General features: G+C 38.0%; 1 protein-coding gene across 1 annotated transcript in view; it reads right to left on the bottom strand.

Moving 5' to 3' along the window:
• Positions 1 to 22527, bottom strand: part of grin2da (glutamate receptor, ionotropic, N-methyl D-aspartate 2D, a) — a 220577-nt gene that overhangs the window by 96804 nt on the left and 101246 nt on the right. Inside the window, exons 6-7 of the mRNA XM_059349211.1 lie at positions 21193 to 21307; positions 4095 to 4300 (exon numbers count right to left, since the gene is read on the bottom strand). Coding sequence (XP_059205194.1) covers positions 4095 to 4300; positions 21193 to 21307 — 321 coding nt within the window. The remainder of the gene's footprint in view (positions 1 to 4094; positions 4301 to 21192; positions 21308 to 22527) is intronic.

Raw genomic sequence — 22527 nt, 5'->3', positions numbered from 1 at the left:
GAAAATGAATGTCTCTTTCCTGTGAGACTTCATGTGAACACTTCACCTTGAAAGCATCATGAGTTGGTCACATACATGCATTCCAAGTGCATTTAGATCAGGATCAATCAAGTGGCTGCTGTGCCCTCCATCTACTGTCTATACCAAGTTCCCATTTGATTGTCCCCAACATACTTACGGCTGATACGGCAACCTCAAGACTCTGTTACCTTACCTTTTTTTGTTTTGTTTACAACAAACAAACAACAAAGTACAACCCGTGTCACACTTATGAGGGTAGGACAAGTACTTCTGTGTGTCGTAGCCAGATCACCATGGTTACAGCAGCGAGCGGTAGCAGGGCTAGTTGGTAGATTAGGCTTTGGCCAAATCCTGTCGGAAGCAAGGCTAAAACATCCTTTTTGGTGGTGAAACAGGAGTTTAAAGTCAAATGTTGTTCTTCTTTTAAAATAAACTTTGGCTCTAAACTATCTAGAACACTGTCTACAGCTAGATCCAAAGAGAGCTTCACGTCTGCTGCAGCCATGTTGGATCTGTAAGAAAACTACGAAACTACAAGCTTCCATCTGTCCAGTAGTAGGCGTCATCGTCTTGCCGTCCCTCCCCGTTCTGTGATTGGATCCCTAAAACAGGGCTAAGAAACGGCCATGGACACCAGACCCTTTCGCAGTTTGAAATGAAATCGAGCGTGCAAGGCAGTATGGGTATACCCAGGCTACTGTTAATGCTATCATGTTAGCATACAGTAAAAATGAAAGACTTTTAGCTCTGGTTTGGGCTCCACACTATCTTGAGGGCAATGTCTGTCTCTCCAGCAGCTAAATGATCCAATATAACCAGCAACTAGTTGTAAACTTTGACTGTCTACTGTTTGATTATAGAAAGGTTTTTTTAAACTGAAAACAATAAGCTGAACTCTGTTTTGTTGAAAATAACAAACATTTGTGATATTTCTCAGTGGGTTTGTTACTACAAGCAAGACATTTTACATTATAAAAAGATAATAAATTGCTAATAGTGAAATATCCTGTTAATTAGTGCATTTTCTGCATATCTGCAAAAGATGCCTGGAAGTTTGGACCCACATTATTCAGTTTTTATTTTTTAAGTAGCACATAAACAAGCCCATTATCCCAGCTAGTTCCCTTTTATGCAGTAAGTGACTGTTTGTGATTAAGACACGTCACATGTGTGAAGTGGTCCTCATCAAAAGTGGGAAATATTTTGAGTAAAAGGCAGTTAACTTTAAGTGCTTGGTTGTGCACTGGTAATTTATATGCATGTTCATTTTTAGCATCGAATAAACAAATTGTGACCTTGGTGAAAACGACAGGAGGAAATAAAAGCATAAAACATCTTGGCTACTCCACTGCAGCAACATCAGAGGAAATAAGCTGTGACAGGGAAAAGGAGAGCAATTACACAGTACATAAAATAGTACATAAAAATAAGAAATAAAATATATATGTATGAGGGGGGAAAAGAAGACAAGCAAGAGTGGGAAAAAAATCTTTTGAGGAAGGAAAAAGCCTCGGTCAAAGCAGGTTGATTAACAAGAGAGCAAACTTTTCTCTCAGCCAATAAAATGATGGAGGATGAACTTGTTATCTTCCCATTGGCCAGGTCATGTGCTGGCAGGAAGAAGCTTATCTGGGATAGACCAGGAGCCCAGAGCGCACACACACACACACACACACACACACACACACACACACACACTCTCTCTGTCATCTCTTTCTTCCCCTGACTTTATTTAGCCTCAAATGAACCTTATGCATGGACAAGATGGACAAAACACTGGTTATAACAGAGTGATTATACAATAAATACTTTGTTATATTTGATGCATGATTGAAGAAAGTACAGGTTCTCCTCAGTTATCAGAAATCAGTACTGAATCATATCTTTCAGTGCAGTACAGTTGTATGATTACAGTGTGGCACACTGTAAACTGGACTGAACACCAGTTTTGAATGTTATCAGATGATTGAATAGCTGTTATCAGCGGTTATCATATGAGAAGAATCCCTGAAGGAGCAAGTAGGCGCCTGCTTGCAGGTTTAGAAGGTCGTTATCAGCCCGTGTAATGGCCGCTCAATGAAGACGAAGCCATTATGTTTAGTTTAAAGCAGGGGTCTCAAACTGAAATTACCTTGGGGCCGCTGGAGGCAGTATCAAAATGACCAAAAAAAGACACAAAATTACTAAGAAAAGACACAAAATGACGGAAAAAGACACAAAATGACTAAATTACTTAAAAAAAGAAACAAAAAGACCAAAAAAGACACAGAATTACCAAAACAGACACAGAATTACCAAGAAAAGACACAAAATGACGGAAAAAGACACAAAATGACGGAAAAAGACACAAAATGACAGAAAAAAACTAAATTACTTAAAAAAAGAAACAAAAAGACCAAAAAAGACACAAAATCACTAAAAAAAAGACACAAAGTGACAGAAAAAATACACAAAATTACTAAAAAAGAAACAAAATGACCAAAAAATACACAGAATTGCCAAGAAAGACACAAAATCACCCAAAAAATGACCCAAAAAGACACAAAATGACAGAAAAAAAACCTAAATTACTTAAAAAGAAACAAACATTACCAAAAAAGTAATTAAAGGGACCTTCCACACACAACACGGTAAAGTGACAGTCATATAAAACTCACATTAAACTTTCATATCAAGGTGAAGGCCACAAAATATCGTCACGAGGGCCGCAACTAACTTGCTAATGACGCCAATTCAATCGCCTGATAACGTTCGAATGAGGTTGACTTAATCACGCCACCTGTTCTCAGTACTTTGGAAGTTGTGCAGCTGGGATCTCTTTTTCCACTATTCTAATTATCTTGATCGATTAAAAGACAATTAACCTTACTTTGCTGTGTGGTTTCAAGTTGATATTATGGTTTTAATGAACATCTGTAACCAAATCACGCCTTGTCCCTAATTGCATGCTTTCAGGTGGCACCATATGACTTTTAATGTATCTATAGCTGCTGTGAGGAAGCTTAATTTCCTCCCTGGGATAATTAGATTATTTTGTGATGTTTTTAATCTCTCGATCCCAGAAGTAAAAGTCTTTCTTTAAGCCTGTTCCTCTGTGCACACCGGCACCTGGAGATGGTAAAGATTTACTGTCTTGTTCACGGTCGCTTGGCCAGACATTTCAATTCCACAAGGGATCAGAGTCTGGACCCTTCTGGTTTCAGCATGGTCACTATCTTACCACTTTTAGAAACTTCTTTCTACTACTTTCCACTGAGGTTTAAAGGCTGATAAGGATTTCGAGGAGAAACCACAAGTTGATGTCAAGGTTAGGCATCTCTTGATATATATACTGAACCAACTTCTGTAAAAACAACCTGTTTCAGTCCATTTTCAGAGAGAAAATGTTATTGTGTTTCTCTCAACAATACTATTGTTACAACAATATGTTTCTACTCCATTCACAATTACTTTAATTGCAATATTGCTGTTGGTTTGTTTTTTTAAAATCTAATGTCTGCTTCTGTAACGCTGAACAATATTATACATCTCATCCTCTTTGAAAGAGTCAAATTAAACAATCACAAAATGGATTGCACACCACTGAATAAACAGTTTGCTTTCATTTCAATAATTGGCAGTTTGGCTGTCATTAAAAGCCCAAATATTTCAGAGGAAGCATTGATTCATGGCACCAAAACAGTTATGCTAATGTACAAGTCTGAAGAAATATTTTCAGCTGCTAATAATTACCTTTTTTTTCTTTAACAATAGATATTTGGAAGGTGCGTGAGAGTAATTTTAATGCACTTTGATGCAAGCTTTTTCATCCTGGTTTTGCAGAAAAATTGAGATATTAATCAAAAGTCATTATTGCTTCCACATATAATTTGACAGATAACTTTTTTGTCATTATTTTATGCTATTAACATTTTGTACCCAGACAAAGTAAGTAAGTAAAATTTATTTATAGACCACTTTCCATAGATACAGTCACAAAGTGCTTTACATCAGGGATAAAATGCAGTAAAATATAGAATTGTTGTGTTTTACTCCAAGTCTGACGAGCAGATCTGGCTGCTGTGTTGTGTTACCTTGTGTTGACGGGCATCCGACAGGGAACAGAGTCCCGGATGCAGGAGCTGGTGCCCGGGTCGGCCGGCTCCACGATGACAAAGGGCCTCTCCTCCAGGGTGACCACCCGGAGGTGCTGGGAGTCGTCCAGAGGCTTCAGGAAGGAGCCGTAACGAGACCAGGGATGGTAACGGAGGCGCAGGTGGCCGTTCTCCCACCAGCCCACCTGGATGACAATAAACACACAAACACAGATGCTCAGGTCTTCAGCTCTCAAGCTCAGAACAGACTGCTGATTACTTTTTTAAATACACGTCTCTGGAGTATTTGAGTAATTTCATCTTTGACATTTCTGATCAGCTTTGTGTTTTAACAACTTGGCGACACTGGAGCTCAAATAAAAAACTAAAAATACTTTTTTCAAACACTCTTTGACTGATGCAATTTCAGGGGATGTAATAAGGGGCTCAGCATGAGTATAATGTAATAAGCACAACAAATGAATGGAACATGCACAGTTTTGGTGATTTTAGAATCAGTAGACTACGGGGAGTTTGGACAATGCACATTTGTGTTTTCTCTCTTTGCATTGCAATACATGTTTTCTTGTTGTGCAAACACAACTTTCTCAAAGCATTCTCATTTGTTAGCTGACATGTTTTTGGTGCAAGTGATGTTTCAGGACATTTTCTTTTACAGATTATGCCTTTAAAACAAACACATAAATCAGCTCCAGCCTCCGTAAAAACTAAAAAAAAAAAATTGCCATCGGTAAGGAGCTAACTAAACTGGAGTTGTTGTTGTCATGTCCCTGTTTTTCTGTGTTTGTTCTTATTGTTTTAATTTGTGATTTCTGTACCCTGACCTACAATAACTCCCAAGGGACAACTTTACTAACTTTACTGTAGATTATTATCACTGTTTGAGTCTTCTGTTGGCTGTATTCTGAGGCAGCTTTTAGTTATTATGCTCCTCACCTGTGGAACTTATATTTTTATTTCTATTTCCCTGTTTTAATTGACTGTTTTTACTGTTTTCAATTGTGTCTTGCTGTTTTTAATGTTTATGTAAAGCACTTTGAATTACCTTGTGTTGAATTGTGCTATACAAATAAACTTGCCTTGCCTTCTGTTAGCTCAAGTTTCCAGTCATATTCTCTTCCCTCCTTCCTCTACAGGTGCATGTTTTTCCTGCACAGTTATGGTTTGTGGTAAAATGTTAGTGTGTGTTTTATGTTGCGCTGGTTGTGTTTTATAATGAGTTGTTTGTTCGTGTTAACTGAGCTGTGAGTGTTTCTGTGCTGCAGCATGGTATTTTGGAACAGAGACTGAGACTAAAGAGGCAGTTTATAGTGTCACTGTGACCTATATGTGTAAACAAATCTGTTAGCTCCGACTGGGGATGTTACTGGATGGATGTGCAGCCACAACACAGCAAATCTGTCTTTTTTTAAATTATTTCATCATTTTCTTGCTGTGGTATCATATATTTAGATAGTATTTGCATAAAGCCAATTCTCCTGTGGATGTCCCTGATGGTGCCAGACATGGCTGCTGGGATTTGTGGAAAAAAAACCTGCAAAGCCTCTTTAAACACACACATGCACCGGTTTTGTTGCTTGTGAGGTGTTTATAGACTTACCTAAGCTTTAACTATAATCACTACATGCCTTTGCCCAACCCTGACCTCAGTCTTGAAAATATTATAATCTTCTCTCTACAAGCAGGCCTTAAACCTCAAACTAAAATTGTTAACCTTGAGGGGGCCAGCTTTTTGATAAGAAGTGAGTCCACACAATGTGACTGTGTTAACAGACATGTCTTCACAAACACATGTACTTGTGAGGACTCTTATAGACAAAATACATTCCCTATAACCTGCCCATCACTCTTTATTTATTCAAACCTTATTCTCAAAACAAACACAAATAAAAAGGAAAGCTTGTAGGATTCTTGACCATGTCACCCCAACTATTAGCAAAATGCATTACTTAATTTGTGTGTAAATGTCTTTATAATTCTTTTCAGACTCTTCCAGATATACTGCATTATATGGGTATTTTCAGACTGTGGACAAAATGAAAAACAAGAATATAGAGAATATTCGCTGATTAATTATTGCATTTAAAACTTTTACACCTGTACTGGCAGTTAGTCGGTGTAAAGATTATAAATAAAAATAGCAACTGATCTCTACTAATGAACCAGTTTGTGTGGTGCAGTATGCTTTAATTTCAAGCGGTCCAAACACTTGCATCATAAGTCACGTTATCTCACTAATGAATGTGCATTCATCAGGCGTTATATTATAAGAATGGGCAAGTAGGCGCCTGCTCCACCATCTAGCAGGTCCAGTAGGCTGTTATCAGCCCACTGAGCAGCTGGCTGCTGTGTCATTACATTTAATTTTCTGTTTTGTTAGGTTTAGGCAAAAAAAAAACCCACTTGTCTAAGGTAAGTGCAAAAGAATTCATGGTTAGGTGTTATAAAAGATGTTAATGCAAAAAGTGAAGTCATTACGAGGACAATGTAACAAACGTAAGTTACATCATTACATTGATTATTATTATTATTATTATTATGAGATTGTTTATTTTTGGCTTCACACAGGACACGAACATCTACAGGGAAAAGTCCTGGGTTTCTTTGACCCATCCACCTCCCTTCCCGACCACCGTAAGAGCTTTCCTGATTTCTATTAACGTCTCTTCCACCATGGCATTGTTCATAATTACTACGGCCACTAGAGGGCGCCACAAACAATACACATCAATATAGCAGCCGATCGAATGATCTAACGAGTGTAACAACAGAATCAGCTGAATCAGTCAGCTACATTTGAGCTTACAAACAGATGCTGTAACTGGAGCCACCTTCTTGACCCCAGATGGGGGCTTGGTCCCTATAATGTACCTTAGGGACTAATGTCCCCACAACGTGTTGAATACAAAAACAGACACACACAAAATAGCAGCTTCAAGCAAAATACTCGACACATCACCAGCGAAAATGGAAAAATGCAAAAAACTGGTGTAACTGGACTGTAACTCCCCTCCCGATTACAATAAGAGCAACTTTTCCTGGTTTACTTCAACCATGGCATTGTTCATAATTACTACGGCCACTAGAGGGTGCCACAAACAATACACTTTAATATAGCAGCCGATTGAATGAGCTAACAGGTGTAACAACTGAACTTGAACTTAAAAACAGTTGATTTAACTGGACCCATCTTTTTGTCTCCAGATGGGAGGTCGCGCCCCATAATGCACCTTAGGGACTAATGTCCCCACAACGTGTTGAATACAAGAATAGACACACACAAAACAGCAGCTGCAAGCATAATACTCGACCCATCACCAGCAAAAATGCAAACAGGCACAGAGACACATACAAACAATTCACAAGAACACATAAACCCACATAAAACAATTACAAACAGATGAACCAACACACGTCCACATTGTTATTCATAGTTATGCATTTTGGCCACTTAAATACATTAACACAAGGACTAGAGAGCGAGTGATGTAAATAGCAGATCTGAAGCACCTGGCACCCTGGACAAACCACAGTAACTGTATCATTTATGCACTTTTTGTTCCCCCGTTTTTTACTGTGTTTCAGCTGCTCTTCTCTCACACACTCTCTGCTGCATAAATCATTTCATCCAGATCCAGCAGTTCATTATGGAACAGAATGATAAGTTGCTCTTCTGCGCTCATTTGTCCTCCAATTCACCCCTCTAACATGTTTCGCATTAACTGAAGTAAATGCTTTCTGCCGCTCTTTAAACACAAAACAACAAAAATATAATTATCCATGCACACACACACACACACACACACACACACATACACACACACACTTAGCAGACCGGAGCTGAATCCTTGGATATTTTGGTTTTCAGTAACCATGGAGTTCAGACAGACTAAAGGTTTTTTTATCAACTGTTGAGACAAAAACATTGCACTTATATAACCTGTAAATTGAACTTAAAGTGAACTGTACTGACACATTACAAGCAGCACAGATTCTATAAAATGTTTATTGGGAGCCTCACCCAAATGTTAACTTAAAAAAACAAGGTTAACGCCAACAAATACTCAGAGGTGTAATATTGATGTTTCCTGTGATCCATTCAGCCTCAAAGAAATTGAGGTGAGTCATAATAAGATTTAGTCCCTTCGTGTTCATCTTTGACCTTTCTGTTACAATCAATAATCTGAGGTACACAAGCTCAGAGAGCTCTCACTACTCAGAGAAATCAGTTATTCAATGCGCATTACATCCAAAAACAACACTCTGAAATGACCTGATGAATAATTACTTTTGCAGTTAAAGGAACTGAAAATATTCGTATTTTACCCCACCAAATGTCAATAATGTGACATCAATCACCCCAATCCAACTAACAGCTGCTTTAAAGAATATTTAATTTGATACATTCTTTTTTTCTGTCTGTTCAGCCACAGCGGCTCATTGTAAAGCAGCTCCTTTTCTGTTCATTACAAACAAATCACTGCTGCTGCTGCAAAGGTAAAACTCATCACTATCTGAGCACCAAAGGACCTTTTCATTCAAAGACCAAACACTCAGTGATGAGAATAGCAATTGTTAAAGCTGTTCTATTCTACCAATCGGCTGGATCACTGTTCATATCGTCTTATTCTCAAAAACATGATAAAAATGAATGTTGGATGCATTCTTTAACCTAAAAAAATCACCAAAAAAGACATTGTTTATCGTAGAAAGACTGTAAAAAACAGGCATTATTCAACAGATCAAAGGTTACAAAAGTTTCTGTTAAAATTGTGATATTTACGTCAAAATCACTTTATTCTACATGTCTCACTTAAAATGTCACTAAGAATAAACCGTTTGAAAATCTGTTTGCACAGAGCAGAGAGGAGAGGACAGGAGAGGCTGGAAACATGACAATACTTCAATATGTAAAACAAAATGTGGAGACCTTTTTTCCCCCAATATTTATGACACTTGTCGACAAGTGTCATAGTGTTTTCTACGTAAATTCCATCCTCGTGCAATTAAAAAAAAATCTGAAAATTCAAGTCAAATTGTTTCCTTTTTATGATTTCTGAAGGATTTTCATTTTCACTGTTATTCTGCACAAAATACATTTTTGAGTTGAGCATGATTGTGCTGATTCCATAGAGCTGCAGGACTTATAGATTTTATATCTATTTTATATATATTGCAGTAAAAAACAAGGCCACAGTGAGTGAAATGTAAAAAGAGCAGGGGTCCAGAGGTTAAATCAATGTGTGATATTCCAAGTCTGCATATTTTGGCCTTCGCTGCCTTGATTTTGACAGTATTTTCCCTCTTCTTTTCTTTCGCAAGTCCTCCAATTTAATTGAAATGCAACATTAATTTTCTGCAGTAGCCTTTTAAATTCATTAGCAGCAAGGACGTGGAGAGATAAAGTTTACTGGACTGTAAAGTTATGAAACTTCAGGAGACATCCGATTTTTTCCCCCTAAAGTTTATTAAAGTCTTTTATTCATGTTGGTTTTTTTTTTTTTGCTTTTATTTGTCTGTATGTTTGTTAAAACGTATATTAATTAGAAATAAAACAATATAGCACTGTAGTTTTGAGTGATTCACATCACCACCACCCTGTGTATTTTGCTGATTCACTGTACTAATCTTGGCTTTTTTAACCTCATAACCTTCAGTATCGAGTATAAAGTTGCATTCATTTTGTAAATCTTGTTCTTTGAATAATTATTATGTTGAGTCTTTTGCTGTCTGTACTTTCTGTCTGCTTCTCTTCAGCTGTGTCATTATTTATTTCGCTCAGACTGTCGCGGCTTCTGTTCTGTTTCCCAATGATGAGCGGAGTCAAGGCTCCTTAAGCACCAACTAAACTAATATTCGACCTTGTTGTTTCTCCTGAATGCTAAAAAGTTACTGCACTCAATTGCAGTGCTGGAATTTCACAGGGGAAATGGACTAGGTGTTGCAGCCCAGAGATGCTTCCAACAGAAAGAGTGAAAATGCAGCAAACGGTCCTCACTTGTAATAATTACTGAACGACTGGCAGCCATTCTATGGACAGCGAAGCGTCGATGAGCGTGCATTCATCCGTGCCACTGCTGCCAGCAGTGGATTCATTACTACTTTTAAGTGATTTCTGCCTCTGCCAGTCTGCTCTGAGTGCAAAACAGCTGTAAATTGTAGTAAACAACTGAAGTACAAAATTGGACTCAGAGCAAAATAGCTTATAAACTCAAACTAGCTGCAGAAATGGAATAGTTCTGAAAACAGGACAAATAATGGTGTCAACTGAACCATACAAATGAAGTTTGGTGAAAAGTTTGGTTTGATTCAGTAGCTGCTGATACACACTGATTATGGTCAGCCTCAGCCAGGGTCTGACTTATCTAATAGCTATTATAAATACCTATCAAATTGAAAAACAAACAAAAAAAAGAAAAGGTCAGTTTAAAAAGCAGAGCTTCAATTAAAGCAATTTTGACAAATACCATAATTAATACACAGTACCTGTCAAAAGTTTGGACACACCTTCCAATTTAGTGGTTTTTCTTTATTTTTGATTATTGTTAACATTGTAGAAAAAGTGTTAAAGAAACCAGAAAATGCTTTATATTTTAGATTCTTTGCACGCTTCTGTTATTCCCTCAGTAAGCTTCTTGAGCTGTTCACCTGGATGGTTTTCAGGTAACAGGTGCTCCTTGTCAAGAGTTAATTTGTGTAATTTCTTGCTTTTTAATGTGTTTGAGATCATCAAAGTAACATAATAATAAACCTGTGTTGTTTCACACTTTTTTGTTTACCACATTTCCATATGTTTTCAATCATAGTTTTGATGTCTTTGATGATAATCTACAAAGTAGAAGTTTTAATAAAAATAAAGAAAAAAACATTGAATGAGACGGTGTGTCCAAACTTTTGACTGGTACTGTATATATGCATAACATTGTGTTATGATTGTTAAATTTGCTCATTTAACACCAAATTAAAAATCCTGCCTACACTGCAGCTTTAATAATGTGATGTAATGAAAAGATAAGTGGCTCCATTTTAATATACGTCTCAGAGAAAGTCTGATCTCTGCTAATTCTGTGTGATCATTGATCAATGTAATTTGTTATCATGCTGCCTCATCAGTCACCTCGTCTGACTGACTCATCACTCAGTGGTACCTACATGAAGGTTTGATATTTAAACATTGCTCTGTTTTTATTAAATAAAGTGAAAACAACTGAATCAGCTGCATCAGCCACAAAGTCATCACGTTCAAGCTTTCAGAAAACTGGTGTAACTGGACTGTAACTCCCCTCCCGATTACAATAAGAGCAACTTTTCCTGGTTTACTTCAACCATGGCATTGTTCATAATTACTACGGCCACTAGAGGGTGCCACAAATAATACACGTTAATATAGCAGCCAATTGAATAAGCCAACGAATGTAACAACTGAACTTGAACTTAAAAACAGTTGGTCTAACTGGGCCCACCTTCTTGTCTCCAGATGGGAGGTCAGGCCCCATAATGCAGCTTAGGGACTAATGTCCCCACAACGTGTTGAATACAAGAATAGACACACACAAAATAGCAGCTGCAAGCATAATACTCGACAGATCACCAGCAAAAATGGAAAAAAAACTGGTGTAACTGGACTGTAACTCCCCTCCTGATTACAATAAGAGCAACTTTTCCTGGTTTACTTCAACCACGGCATTGTTCATAATTACTACGGCCACTAGAGGGTGCCACAAACAATACACTTTAATATAGCAGCCGATTGAATAAGCTAATGAGTGTTACAACTGAACGTGAACTTAAAAACAGTTGGTCTAACTGGCCCCATAATGCACCTTAGGGACTAATGTCCCCACAACGTGTTGAATGCAAGAATAGACACACACAAAATAGCAGCTGCAAGCATAATACTCGACACATCACCAGCAGAAAAATGCAAACATGCACAATTCACATACAAACAATTCACAAGAACACATAAACCCACATAAAACAATTACAAATAGATTAACCAACACACATCCACATTGTTATTCATAATTATTCATTTTTGCCAATTAAATGCAAAACACAACAACTAGAGAGTGAGTGATGTAAATAGCAGATCTGAAGCACCTGGCACCCTGGATTAACCTCACTAAATGTATGATTAAAGTATTAATATTCTATATTATCACTGTAACACATATTGCTTCAAATTAAAGCTCTTGATTACATCTACAGCCATGTTAACCCAATGCAACAGTCTCTTAAACTGGATTACTGTCAACAACAACTTGAGAATGAAGCTTTTAAGCACATTTGTAAGTGCATTTTTTAAATGCTGTGTTTAGGTTTGGAGAACAGTTTTCCAACTGCAAACTCAATCATGAGTGGGGGCCAAGAAGTGAGTTTTAAAAACTGCTCTCTTTAGAAGAATTTGCTGCATGATTGTAAGTGATTAACAACTCTATCAAACTGCAGATAAAGTCTTATTATTCCTTGTTGTGAGCTTGTAAAACTCTTATTGCTCCTTTAAACTGAACAGAAATTGGATGGAGCTTTGTGTGCTTAAGGATTCCAGCTCTTCTGTCATGTTGATTAAAAAGCTACTGTGGCTGTGTCGTCTTTCTTCTCTCATTGATCCACTGTATACTTTCCTGTTTATGCTTCAGCACAAAGAACAAACAAATGTAATATGACTTGCTGTATTGTTGCATCACATAATACACCAAACTTCACAAAACTCACAGAATGAAACGCTCAAAAGGTATAAAACACAAAAAGGCTCAGTTGGCAGCAAAACAATAAAAAAATCAACAACAAAAGAAGCCTTTCATTTTCAATGTGATCTGCACTGAAGCGCAGAAGTAAACATCATTTGATACAGAAGAAAACGCATGAAATAGTGAAAACAACATCCCTTGAGAGTGTTTATTAAGGTACTTATGCAAAGGTTAGGACTAACAAAATAAAATTGGAAATGTATCCAACAAGATTTACATGTTGTCTTCTTTTTAATGTTCTGCACAAGTTCAGTGTGGTCCAGAGCTATTCAGTAAGATTTTTTGTAATTTAGTCAATGCTCAGGTGGTGCTTTATGCTTTTCTAAATATCATGCATGGAATGTTTAATCCAAACATCACTAATCATGCATCTATAAGCAAATGTGTTGGTACTTTGGTATGGACTCCTTTGGAAAGCTGCAAGACATTCATGACCTTAAGGCAAACAACATGCATTAAAATGTGTTATTTTTTACAACATTTCTGTCCACGGGGTCTGGAAAGCTGCAACTCTTGTGAATTCAATGAGACCAATTGTATAACACGTGATGATGTTGGTCCCTGTAGAAGCCATTTCAATGCGGCAAGATAATTTATTTTTAAACTTGAGTTCAGTGTATAAAATAAGCTGATGTGACCTCATGAAACTTCAACAACAACTAGAAACCATGAGCATTCAGGGGATCTATAGCTTTTATGTAAATAAGGGTTTAGGGTAAGGATAATAAGGGTAACATTTTTGAAACCAATACCAATATGGTATTCTGGAGGGATTTCTGACCATTTTTATCCATTCTTGACATGAAAAAAGTGGCTAAATTCAGCACCAAATGTGTGTAAAAATGGCATCAACCCAGAAATTGCTGCAACATCTTATGTGAGAAAAATGCATAAAAACGGACTTCAGAAAGCTTTAAATTAATGTTGTAAACATAATTACACACAAATTAATCTTCAGGTTTCCAGCTTTTCACCACTTGCTAAAAAAACACACTTCCCACCACATCTAATTCTTTGGACAATTGAATGAACAAATCACCAGAGGTTAAATAAATCCAAGACATCACAAAAAAAGTGAATAATCACTGTGTGCTGCTTGAAGTTTGAGGTGCAGAATCTCATTTGTCAAATCTGAGACAGGTTAATTGCCAAACCTGCTTTGCAATTAAAAAACTTCACAAAATATGTTTTTTTGCTACAAAAATAAGACCAAATATTCATCTCTCTGTGAGTTTCCCAATAATAAGACTCCTCATAAATTGAGTTTTCTCCACGAGCTCTGCAGCCGGCTCTTGTTCTGCTGCCCTAAGGTTGCTGGCTCTGCAAATATACTCCATGATTCAGTTCAGGAGAGGTTAATTCAGCAAATATACGCCTGGGAAACAGGGATGTTCAGACAAACGAGGTTGGAGAGAACCACTGGGCAGTCAGGGTCAAGTGCTGGTCTCTGAGGGAGCTGTATCGACTGTGTTTGTCCTTTGCTGGGCCATTATCCCTCAGGTCACGGCCCTCACGCAGCACTCACTTACAGGGACCTTCAAGTCCTCCAAGGAATATTAAATGACATAATGGACTCAGATTTATGTTCAAACAGTGTGTTTAAATTCACTTGAACCTGTAGCCACCCAAAGGCTAAAAAACGATGATTCTATATATATTTATTAAAGGGACTTTCAAATATTTATGTGCTGGTTAGTTGATCTTTTTCATTGGTTTAACCCTCAGTAGGGCACTCATTGAAATACTTGCAAATTCCAAATTTCAACCCTAGAGAATATTGGAGGATATTACATACTGCCAGAATGTGTAAAAAAAAAAAACATACTGGCCCGGGGAGAGGGGTAATATTTTGCGAAAAAAGTTTACGAGATTAAAGTGGCAAATCTACAAGAAAAAATGTACAGATTTATGAGATTTAAAGTGGTGAATCTGTGAGAAAATTGTTTCTTTTTTTCTCCATTTTTTTCTCTTAAATTTGCAACTTTTTTTCTAGTAGATTTGCCATGGGTAAATTAAAAAAAAATTAAACGTTTTTCTCAAAATATTGGTGGTACAATGCTATGGTACATCATTAGGCTTTGAATTATGCTTTAATATATATATATTTTCATCTTTCACACTGATGGGGTTGCACCTGAAAGAATAACTTGGTGTCTAGAGTGCAAGAGTTTAAGAATTTTTCATTTTTTGGAGTGTGCAGATTTATACTTCTGTCACATTCTAGCAATGTTTTTTTTAATACATTTTTGTTTTCTATTCTACAACATTTAGACTGTAAAGTAAAGTCTATGGATTTTTAAAGAAATTGTGTGGAAAAGTTTTGAAGGTATGTGTTGCAACTTGCACCTTGCAACTTTTGCTGCCAGACTTCTTACAGCTTTTAAAAACATTTCTTACAGTGTAGTTACCAGGATGGAGCAGAGTGTGAAGTTATCTATATAAAATATAACTAGATTAATTGAAAATGATGAAGTTGCAAGTCTGGAAAACCAAAACAATGACCTAAAAGACACAAACATTCCCGATGGGTTCGTCACTATAAGTAAAGCCTTTCAGCATAATTTAATCCAGCGTTAAAAATGAAAAAATTTGATTATCGCAGCTCCTGTTGTGTATTGATTTGAAGATGTATTAAAATATCAGACATATATCAGTTTAAATATGCATCAAACATGTTTTGATAAACACACAGAAATCTGATCAACAGTCACAGTCTCTTTACAGGAAACTTCTGCTTGATTAAGATCAGAGCAGCTCTGATTTAGGAAATCCCACTGCACCATTTGGAACAATAACAGGAAAGCAAGAGACCTGACGCAAGAACATTAGGTATAATAGCACCAGTTTTAGGATTACTGGGGACTCGCTGTTCGAACCAAGGACCTGTTTTTGTGCATCCTGAATATTGTATCTGTTTTGTGATACTGTGATACACAGGGCTGTCTTTCTAGAAACCTTTGTTGTCTCCTAAGATTTTCCACCACATAAGGAGAACCAGCACTTTTTTTCCAGTGGTCTGAGGGGGACGTGCAATTCTGAATTCTAAGAACCATGTGTGGTTCCAGTAATTTCCAGAGAGGGATTGGATATCCATGCATATGCTATATAAAAAAAGAAAGAAATATTGTTAATCCTAATGGGGCTTTCCTGTTTGAAACATGACACGAGTATCCTGATTATTTCCTCCTCCGTTCACTTTAACATCAGATATAAAAGAGCAGCACAGGAGTCGTCCTCTGAGAGCGGCAGTGCAAACTAAACCCTTATCTGTCAGTTTTTCTGTCGGTTGCAGCCCAGTTTTTCATCCTCTATCTTCTCCAAACCCACAGAGTACAAGACAGTAACCTGTCTCCTCTGTCAGTATCTCTGCCTTCATTCAGGAAAAATTCAATACAGCGGTGGTGAGCTGCTTCACAAAAGGCCAGAAAACGCCCCTATGATTCCCACAGATGGAGATGTGCGTCTTGCAGAAGGCAATACTGTAATGTTCTGCTCTCTGTAAGGTTAACTACTGCCAGAAGAAATACAGGCTGGATGTGTTGAACTCAAAAAAGAAAGAGTCTGAGGCACAGAAGACTTTAAAACATGAATAAAATAGCTGACACTCTCCAAAAATAAATGCCCCTTGTTCAGCAATCAAATGATAAGAGGCGGTGCTTTTATTTTTTTATGAGTGCTGCCTATTTGTCAGGTTTTAAACTTAGTATTGTCAGTAACTGCAACATTTCCTCCAATCTGAATCTTGCTCTGAGGCTTGTTATCGTCTGCAAAACAAGATTGGGGTCAATTTCCGATCATAGCATGCATGATGTATAAAATTCTGCAAACCGCTCTAAAACTCCACCGTTCAGTGCAAGTTTTTTAAGATGCAAATTGCAAACAGTAAGTCAGAATTTCACAGAAAGTCCGGAGGGAGAAACATTGTCGAGTTAATGTGTTTTATCGTGCCTGCTGACAACTGAAAAAAAGGGGGATTTAGAGGCCGGTTCAGATGAAAGATTCACCATGTGACACTGAGAAGGATTGAAACTACGAGCAGGAGGAATGGGATTCTACAACTGACACCAAAAGTGACTGACAGTGTCTCCAGTTTCTCACTTGTTCCTTGTTGAGTGTTTCTTCATATTATGCAGTTTAAGAATAATGGGATCATGCAATAAACCCAATAGAAAATGAGTTTCATGCAAATTGTGAGGCTGAGGATCTGAAGCTGACCTCTTGTGCTTCTACAGGGAATAAGTTTGTCTTTTTTAGTTTTTAACCAAAGGTGGAACAGAGCTTTACATCCATGCATGATTCTTCATCTTAATTCAAAACCATTAGCATGAATCTATACATGATTACCACCACTTACCGTCACATTACTGCTGAGATCACAGTGGTTACCTCCACCAAGACCGCTAACAACCTTGGTGTGACTCTCGACTAGAGATAGACCGATATATCGGCCGATATTTGCATTTTTTACTTGTATCGGCATCGGCTGAAACATGCATGTGTTTGCCGATCAATGAGCCCATTCCACTGAGCCAACAGCAGGCAAGGCTCGGTGCAACATCAGCCATTCTCTGGTGAGCTGCTGCTGATACCGGAGAAAAGAAAAACACATCAAATATGTGGATCATCTGAGGCGCCACCACCTCCAGGCCGAGAACAACATACACATTGTTTGCTATCCAACTGTTAATATGTTTTGTTTGTTTCGTTAATAAATGTTTATTTTTTTGTTAGGGTTAGGGTTGTTAGGGTTTGTTTAAATTGAGACTTGTGTAACATTTTTTATCATTGTCTCATTTTATCATGTAAATGGAGGGAGAAAAGGCAATATCGGCTTCAAGAATGGCCCAAAAAAATCAGCAGCAAATATCAGGGATCGGTTAAGACTGATGTCAAAGTAATCGTTATCGGCATTAAAAAACCCATATCGGTCGACCACTACTCTCGACAACCAACTGTCCCTCTCCACAAACATCACCGCTACCACCAGATCCTGCAGATTCTTGCTGCATAACATCAGGAGAATCTGCCCGTTTCTCACCCAGAAGGCAGCTCAGGTCCTGGTCCAGGTCCTGGTCATCTCAGGCCTGGACTACTGCAACTCCCTCATGGCAGGTCTGACTGCCAAAGCCATCCGACCTCTGCAGCTCATCCAGAATGCAGCTGCCCGATTGGTCTTCAATCTTCCCAAATTTTTACACACAACACCCCTCATTCAAGCGGATACGTTTCAAGAGACTCTAGTTCTGGTCTACTCCACTGCTAATGGTTCAGGTCCTACTTACATCCAGGACCTTGTCAAACTCTACACCCCTGCTCGTACTCTCCGTTCTGCATCAGCCAAACAGCTGGCGACTCCCACCCTGCGTGGGTCAACTCGCCTCAAAACCACTTCCAGTCTTTTCTCTGTTCTGGCTCTCAAATGGTGGAAGGAGCTCCTCACCGACATCAGGACCTCAGACAGCCTGGACATCTACCGCTGCAGGCTGAAGACCTACCTCTTCCAACAATACCTTGGTTAAGTCGCCTTTCTATATGTTAAAAAAATAAAATTGTCCTCTTTAGCATATAGCACTCCTGTAGCGGTTACAGATGGCTCTTAAAGTTATGTACTTTCTTGATGCATGTGGTCTACAGCTAGTACACTGAAAAAAATTGGAGTGACATTTACTTAAAAAAAGCTAGGCCACTCAGAAAGTGTTTGTAATCTTTACTCAAGCTGTTTCTAAGTAATATTTATTTAATAGAACCACTTATTTTTTTTAGGAAAATACACAAGTAAATTGCAGATTCACTGATGTCCCTCAATTACATTTTACTTGGAAATATCAACTAATTAAGCCAATGAACTGGTTTAGTGAATATTAATTGGAACGAATGATTCAATTTACATACAAAATAACAAACATACATAATAACAAATAATCACTAAGTAATGCACTACATGAAAAACTGCTATTTTAAAGTAAAAGCACTGAATTATTATTTGTAGAATTTATACAGATGATTGAAATAATAATTACAGGGCTAAAAAATATATTTTTTCAGTTTAGCATCAGGTTGAATGCACTTATTTTAAGTCGCTTTGGACAAAAGCGTCAGCTAAATGACATGTAATGTAATGTAATGATTAATAGCCTTTTCATGAGGTGTTTGAATGTGGCTGCAGGGATTTGTTTGTCACAGTCAGAGTTCTAGTGCATCATCAGGTGTTGGATGGCTTTGAGGTCAAGGCTCTTGAGAGTAGCACAAAGCAACATGTGGCTTCACTTAACTCAACAACCACAATCAGAATAAGTGGTGCTATGACGGAGGTTACCAACTTGATTAGTCAACCCGGGGTTTTCTAATTTACTTTTGAGTAAAAGTGTTCAAATAAATGAGGCAGTGTTTGCAGCATATAACCAAAATTCAAGTCTATATTTTACAAAGGGCAAACTACAATATTAGAGAAATAATAGAAAGTCAAACACACAATCCAGGCTGAAAGAGATACAATAGTGTGAATGTGTAAATGACCGCATAAAACATCGGCATAAAAAGTTGGAAAGATTTGGCTAACAGTCCAAAGCTTGATGCCTGAAACGTCACTGTGTGGTCATTAAATTAAATACTATGGGAGCTAATATGATGCTTTTTTCTAGATGTGGATGAAAGGAGTAGGCGGTGGAAAAAGTGGAGTTCAATGCACGTGATTTAATGCACACAAATTCAGATTCGTTTCTCATGCAGCAGAATGAATACAAGTACAAGGACGTTGAGGCAGTCAGTGCAAGATATTTTGGATTCATCAAATGTTTCTTTAGATTGTGCTTACATGGTCAAGTTATCAATAGAGAAGTAATATATTACTCCAGTGGGGTCAGTTTATTCATTAGAATCAGAACTAATTAATTAATAAATTCATTCATGTACTTAGGAGACAATAGGTCCAAATAAAACACTGCCAAATTAAGCTTGTTTAGTGAATACTTCATAATGAATAATAACAGTGACAGGTTAGCTTCATTTGTTTGAAATTTGTCATTTTGTCATTTATCTGTGACGGCTGTGGCTCGGTTGGTAGAGCGGTCACCCAGTAATTTAATGTCGGTGGTTCCATCCCTGACCGTGGCAGCCTACATGTGGAAGTATCCTTCGGCAACATACTGAACCCCAAATTGCTCCCGATGCTGCGTTCATCGGTGTGTGAATGAATTCCCAATGGTGGCAGGTGGCACCAGTGTGCCCTGGTAGCCTCGGACACCAGTATGAATGTGTGACACATTGTGACACAACACAGAATAACAGGAGCATTATCTAATGTATGGACTCTGTTCTTTCAGCTGCAACCCAGCAGTGTGAAACAGACTTTGAGAGGAAATTAGATAAAAACAGAATTCAAAGCAGTAATTAGGCTTTACTTTCATATCTGGTACAAGAGGCTGAAGTGCTTCAACGAGTCTCTGTTGTAGGATAATAACAGAACAAGGACCTGGTCAGTAAAGTTCTTCCAAGGCAAACATTTCTTTGTGGACCTGGCTTTGGTTTTATCATTTTAAACATCACAGTGGACTGTACTGTCTGGTTACTTTTGGCCAAATTGTGCTGCAATTCAACCTGTGAAATCCTGCTAAGATCAACTTCTGACTTAAATTGAGTTGACTTATTCCTTAAGTCCTACTTAATGCACTTGAATCTCACTGTTCTCTTATGAAACACACAGGCCTGACAGGAAGGTGAAGAACTACAAACACTTTAAAATCCAAGGACTCACACTGATGCTGAACCGTTAGAGCAATGTGCTTTCCTTCCTTCAAAGGTCGATTTTTTTTCCTTTTTAGTTATCATCCTTTAAATGAGGGGAGGAGGGGGGGAGGGGGGGTCTCTAGCTCACACTCGCCTGTAAACATATTGAGTCGTAAAAGGTCAGGAGCAAATGGAACACAGCGGGACGGAACAAAAAGGTTTACTTGTTTTTCTCAGGTCGAAAGAAGTCTCGAGGAATTGAAAGTGCCCTCTGAGGGCAGACCTTGGATTTGGTGCTATTACTGTACAACTGCTCCACACGGCCCCTGATGGAGAAGGTATTGGACTCTGAGTTAGCGCCGGCTAACAAGGCTGACAAACCACAAGGAAGCGGTGGAGAGGGAGAGGAGGAGGAGGAGGAGGAGGAAGAGGAGGAGGGGGGCTCTAATGAGATCTGGGCGGGAGAGCCAGTGAGACAGCAGAAAGGTGAAACTGAGCAGTGATGACTTAGCATGTTTGATGGGCTGTGAAATTGCGGTTAGCCCGTCTCGGCGCTGCGCTTTGATAATTAGAGCCAAGTGGCACAGCTGCGTACTGACCTCCTCCCAGCCGCGCCCGTTGGTGTAGGAGATGACGTCGAGCAGCGGGTTGGACAGGTAGCCGTCACTGTTGAAGGAGTAGTCCCGCCCACCGATGGAGATGTTGGTGAAGTACCTGAGGAGAACAGAGCGAGGGAGTTAGAGACGTTACTGACCTACAGGATGCAGTCAGGAAGTAACTCAGAGGGTTATAGTCTAGACGGAATTGTCCAAAAAGTGAAAGTGAGGAGCATTTATGGGTACAAGTCAGGAACCGGCCTACTTTACTTATTTCAAGGGTTCCCGAGCGAAATTTTGAGTTTTTGACCTTCTCATTTGCATATCAATATGGCGGCCAAATTGCCCATCTTGCTCAGTTGTTGGACCATTTTCCCCAAGTTTTTTTGTAAGTAGGCAATCAAAGATGAGGAAATTAAGTTTCTGGATCTATAGTCTAGGGTCAGAGCAAGGATATAGTGGAGGCTCAGTGTCTTTTTTATGTATATTTATATATATGCAAAATACCAACTTTTAAGGTGAAATTAAGTATTATTTGTGTGTTTTTTTAAGGCCGACATAAATATTCAATCAATATCACTTTTAAATGTTCCAGTTGGTATTTTGCATATATATATACATAAAAAAGGCACTGAGCCTCCACTATATCCTTGCTCTGACTCTAGACTATAGATCCAGAAACTTAATTTCCTCATCTTGATTGCCTACTTACAAAAAAATGAAGTGGGAAATGGTCCAATGACTGTGCAATATGGGCAATTGGCCATTTGATATACAAATTAGAAGGTCAAAAACTCAAAATTTCGCTTGGGAACCATTTTTTTTGGACTCAGCACCCTTGAGATATGTAAGGTAGGCTGGTTCCCGACTTGTACCCATAAATGCTCCTCACTTCTTATAGAAGGCCTTTTTTTCTAGACTATTATTATCATGGCTTTAAATAAAATAAAAATAACAGTAAAATACTGGCGGCAGGGACGCCAGTATTTTACTGTTATTTTACAGTCCACATACTGTAATTTATTTAACAGTATATTACCGCATTTTGGCTTACAGTATATGATTGTAGGATAATGGTGTGTGTTATTTTACAGCAATTCATTACAAATAGTGTTTAATGCCTTTAATTTAGGGTGAATTCGGGTATTGTGGGACACTTTTTGCAATTTTGACTTTTTTATATTTTTCTAAATTTAAAAATATTTTAAATAATTTCAGTCACATGACACCCATGGTAGACCAATGGTAAAGGTTTTGATGACTATATTTACTTTAAGCAGGAAATAAACCAGCCAAACCTTAAGTGTCCCACATTACCTGAATCCACCTTATAGTTAT

This window comes from Centropristis striata, chromosome 14, assembly GCF_030273125.1.
Source record: "Centropristis striata isolate RG_2023a ecotype Rhode Island chromosome 14, C.striata_1.0, whole genome shotgun sequence".
Taxonomy (NCBI): domain Eukaryota; kingdom Metazoa; phylum Chordata; class Actinopteri; order Perciformes; family Serranidae; genus Centropristis; species Centropristis striata.
This window is presented reverse-complemented; position numbering and strand designations above follow the sequence as displayed.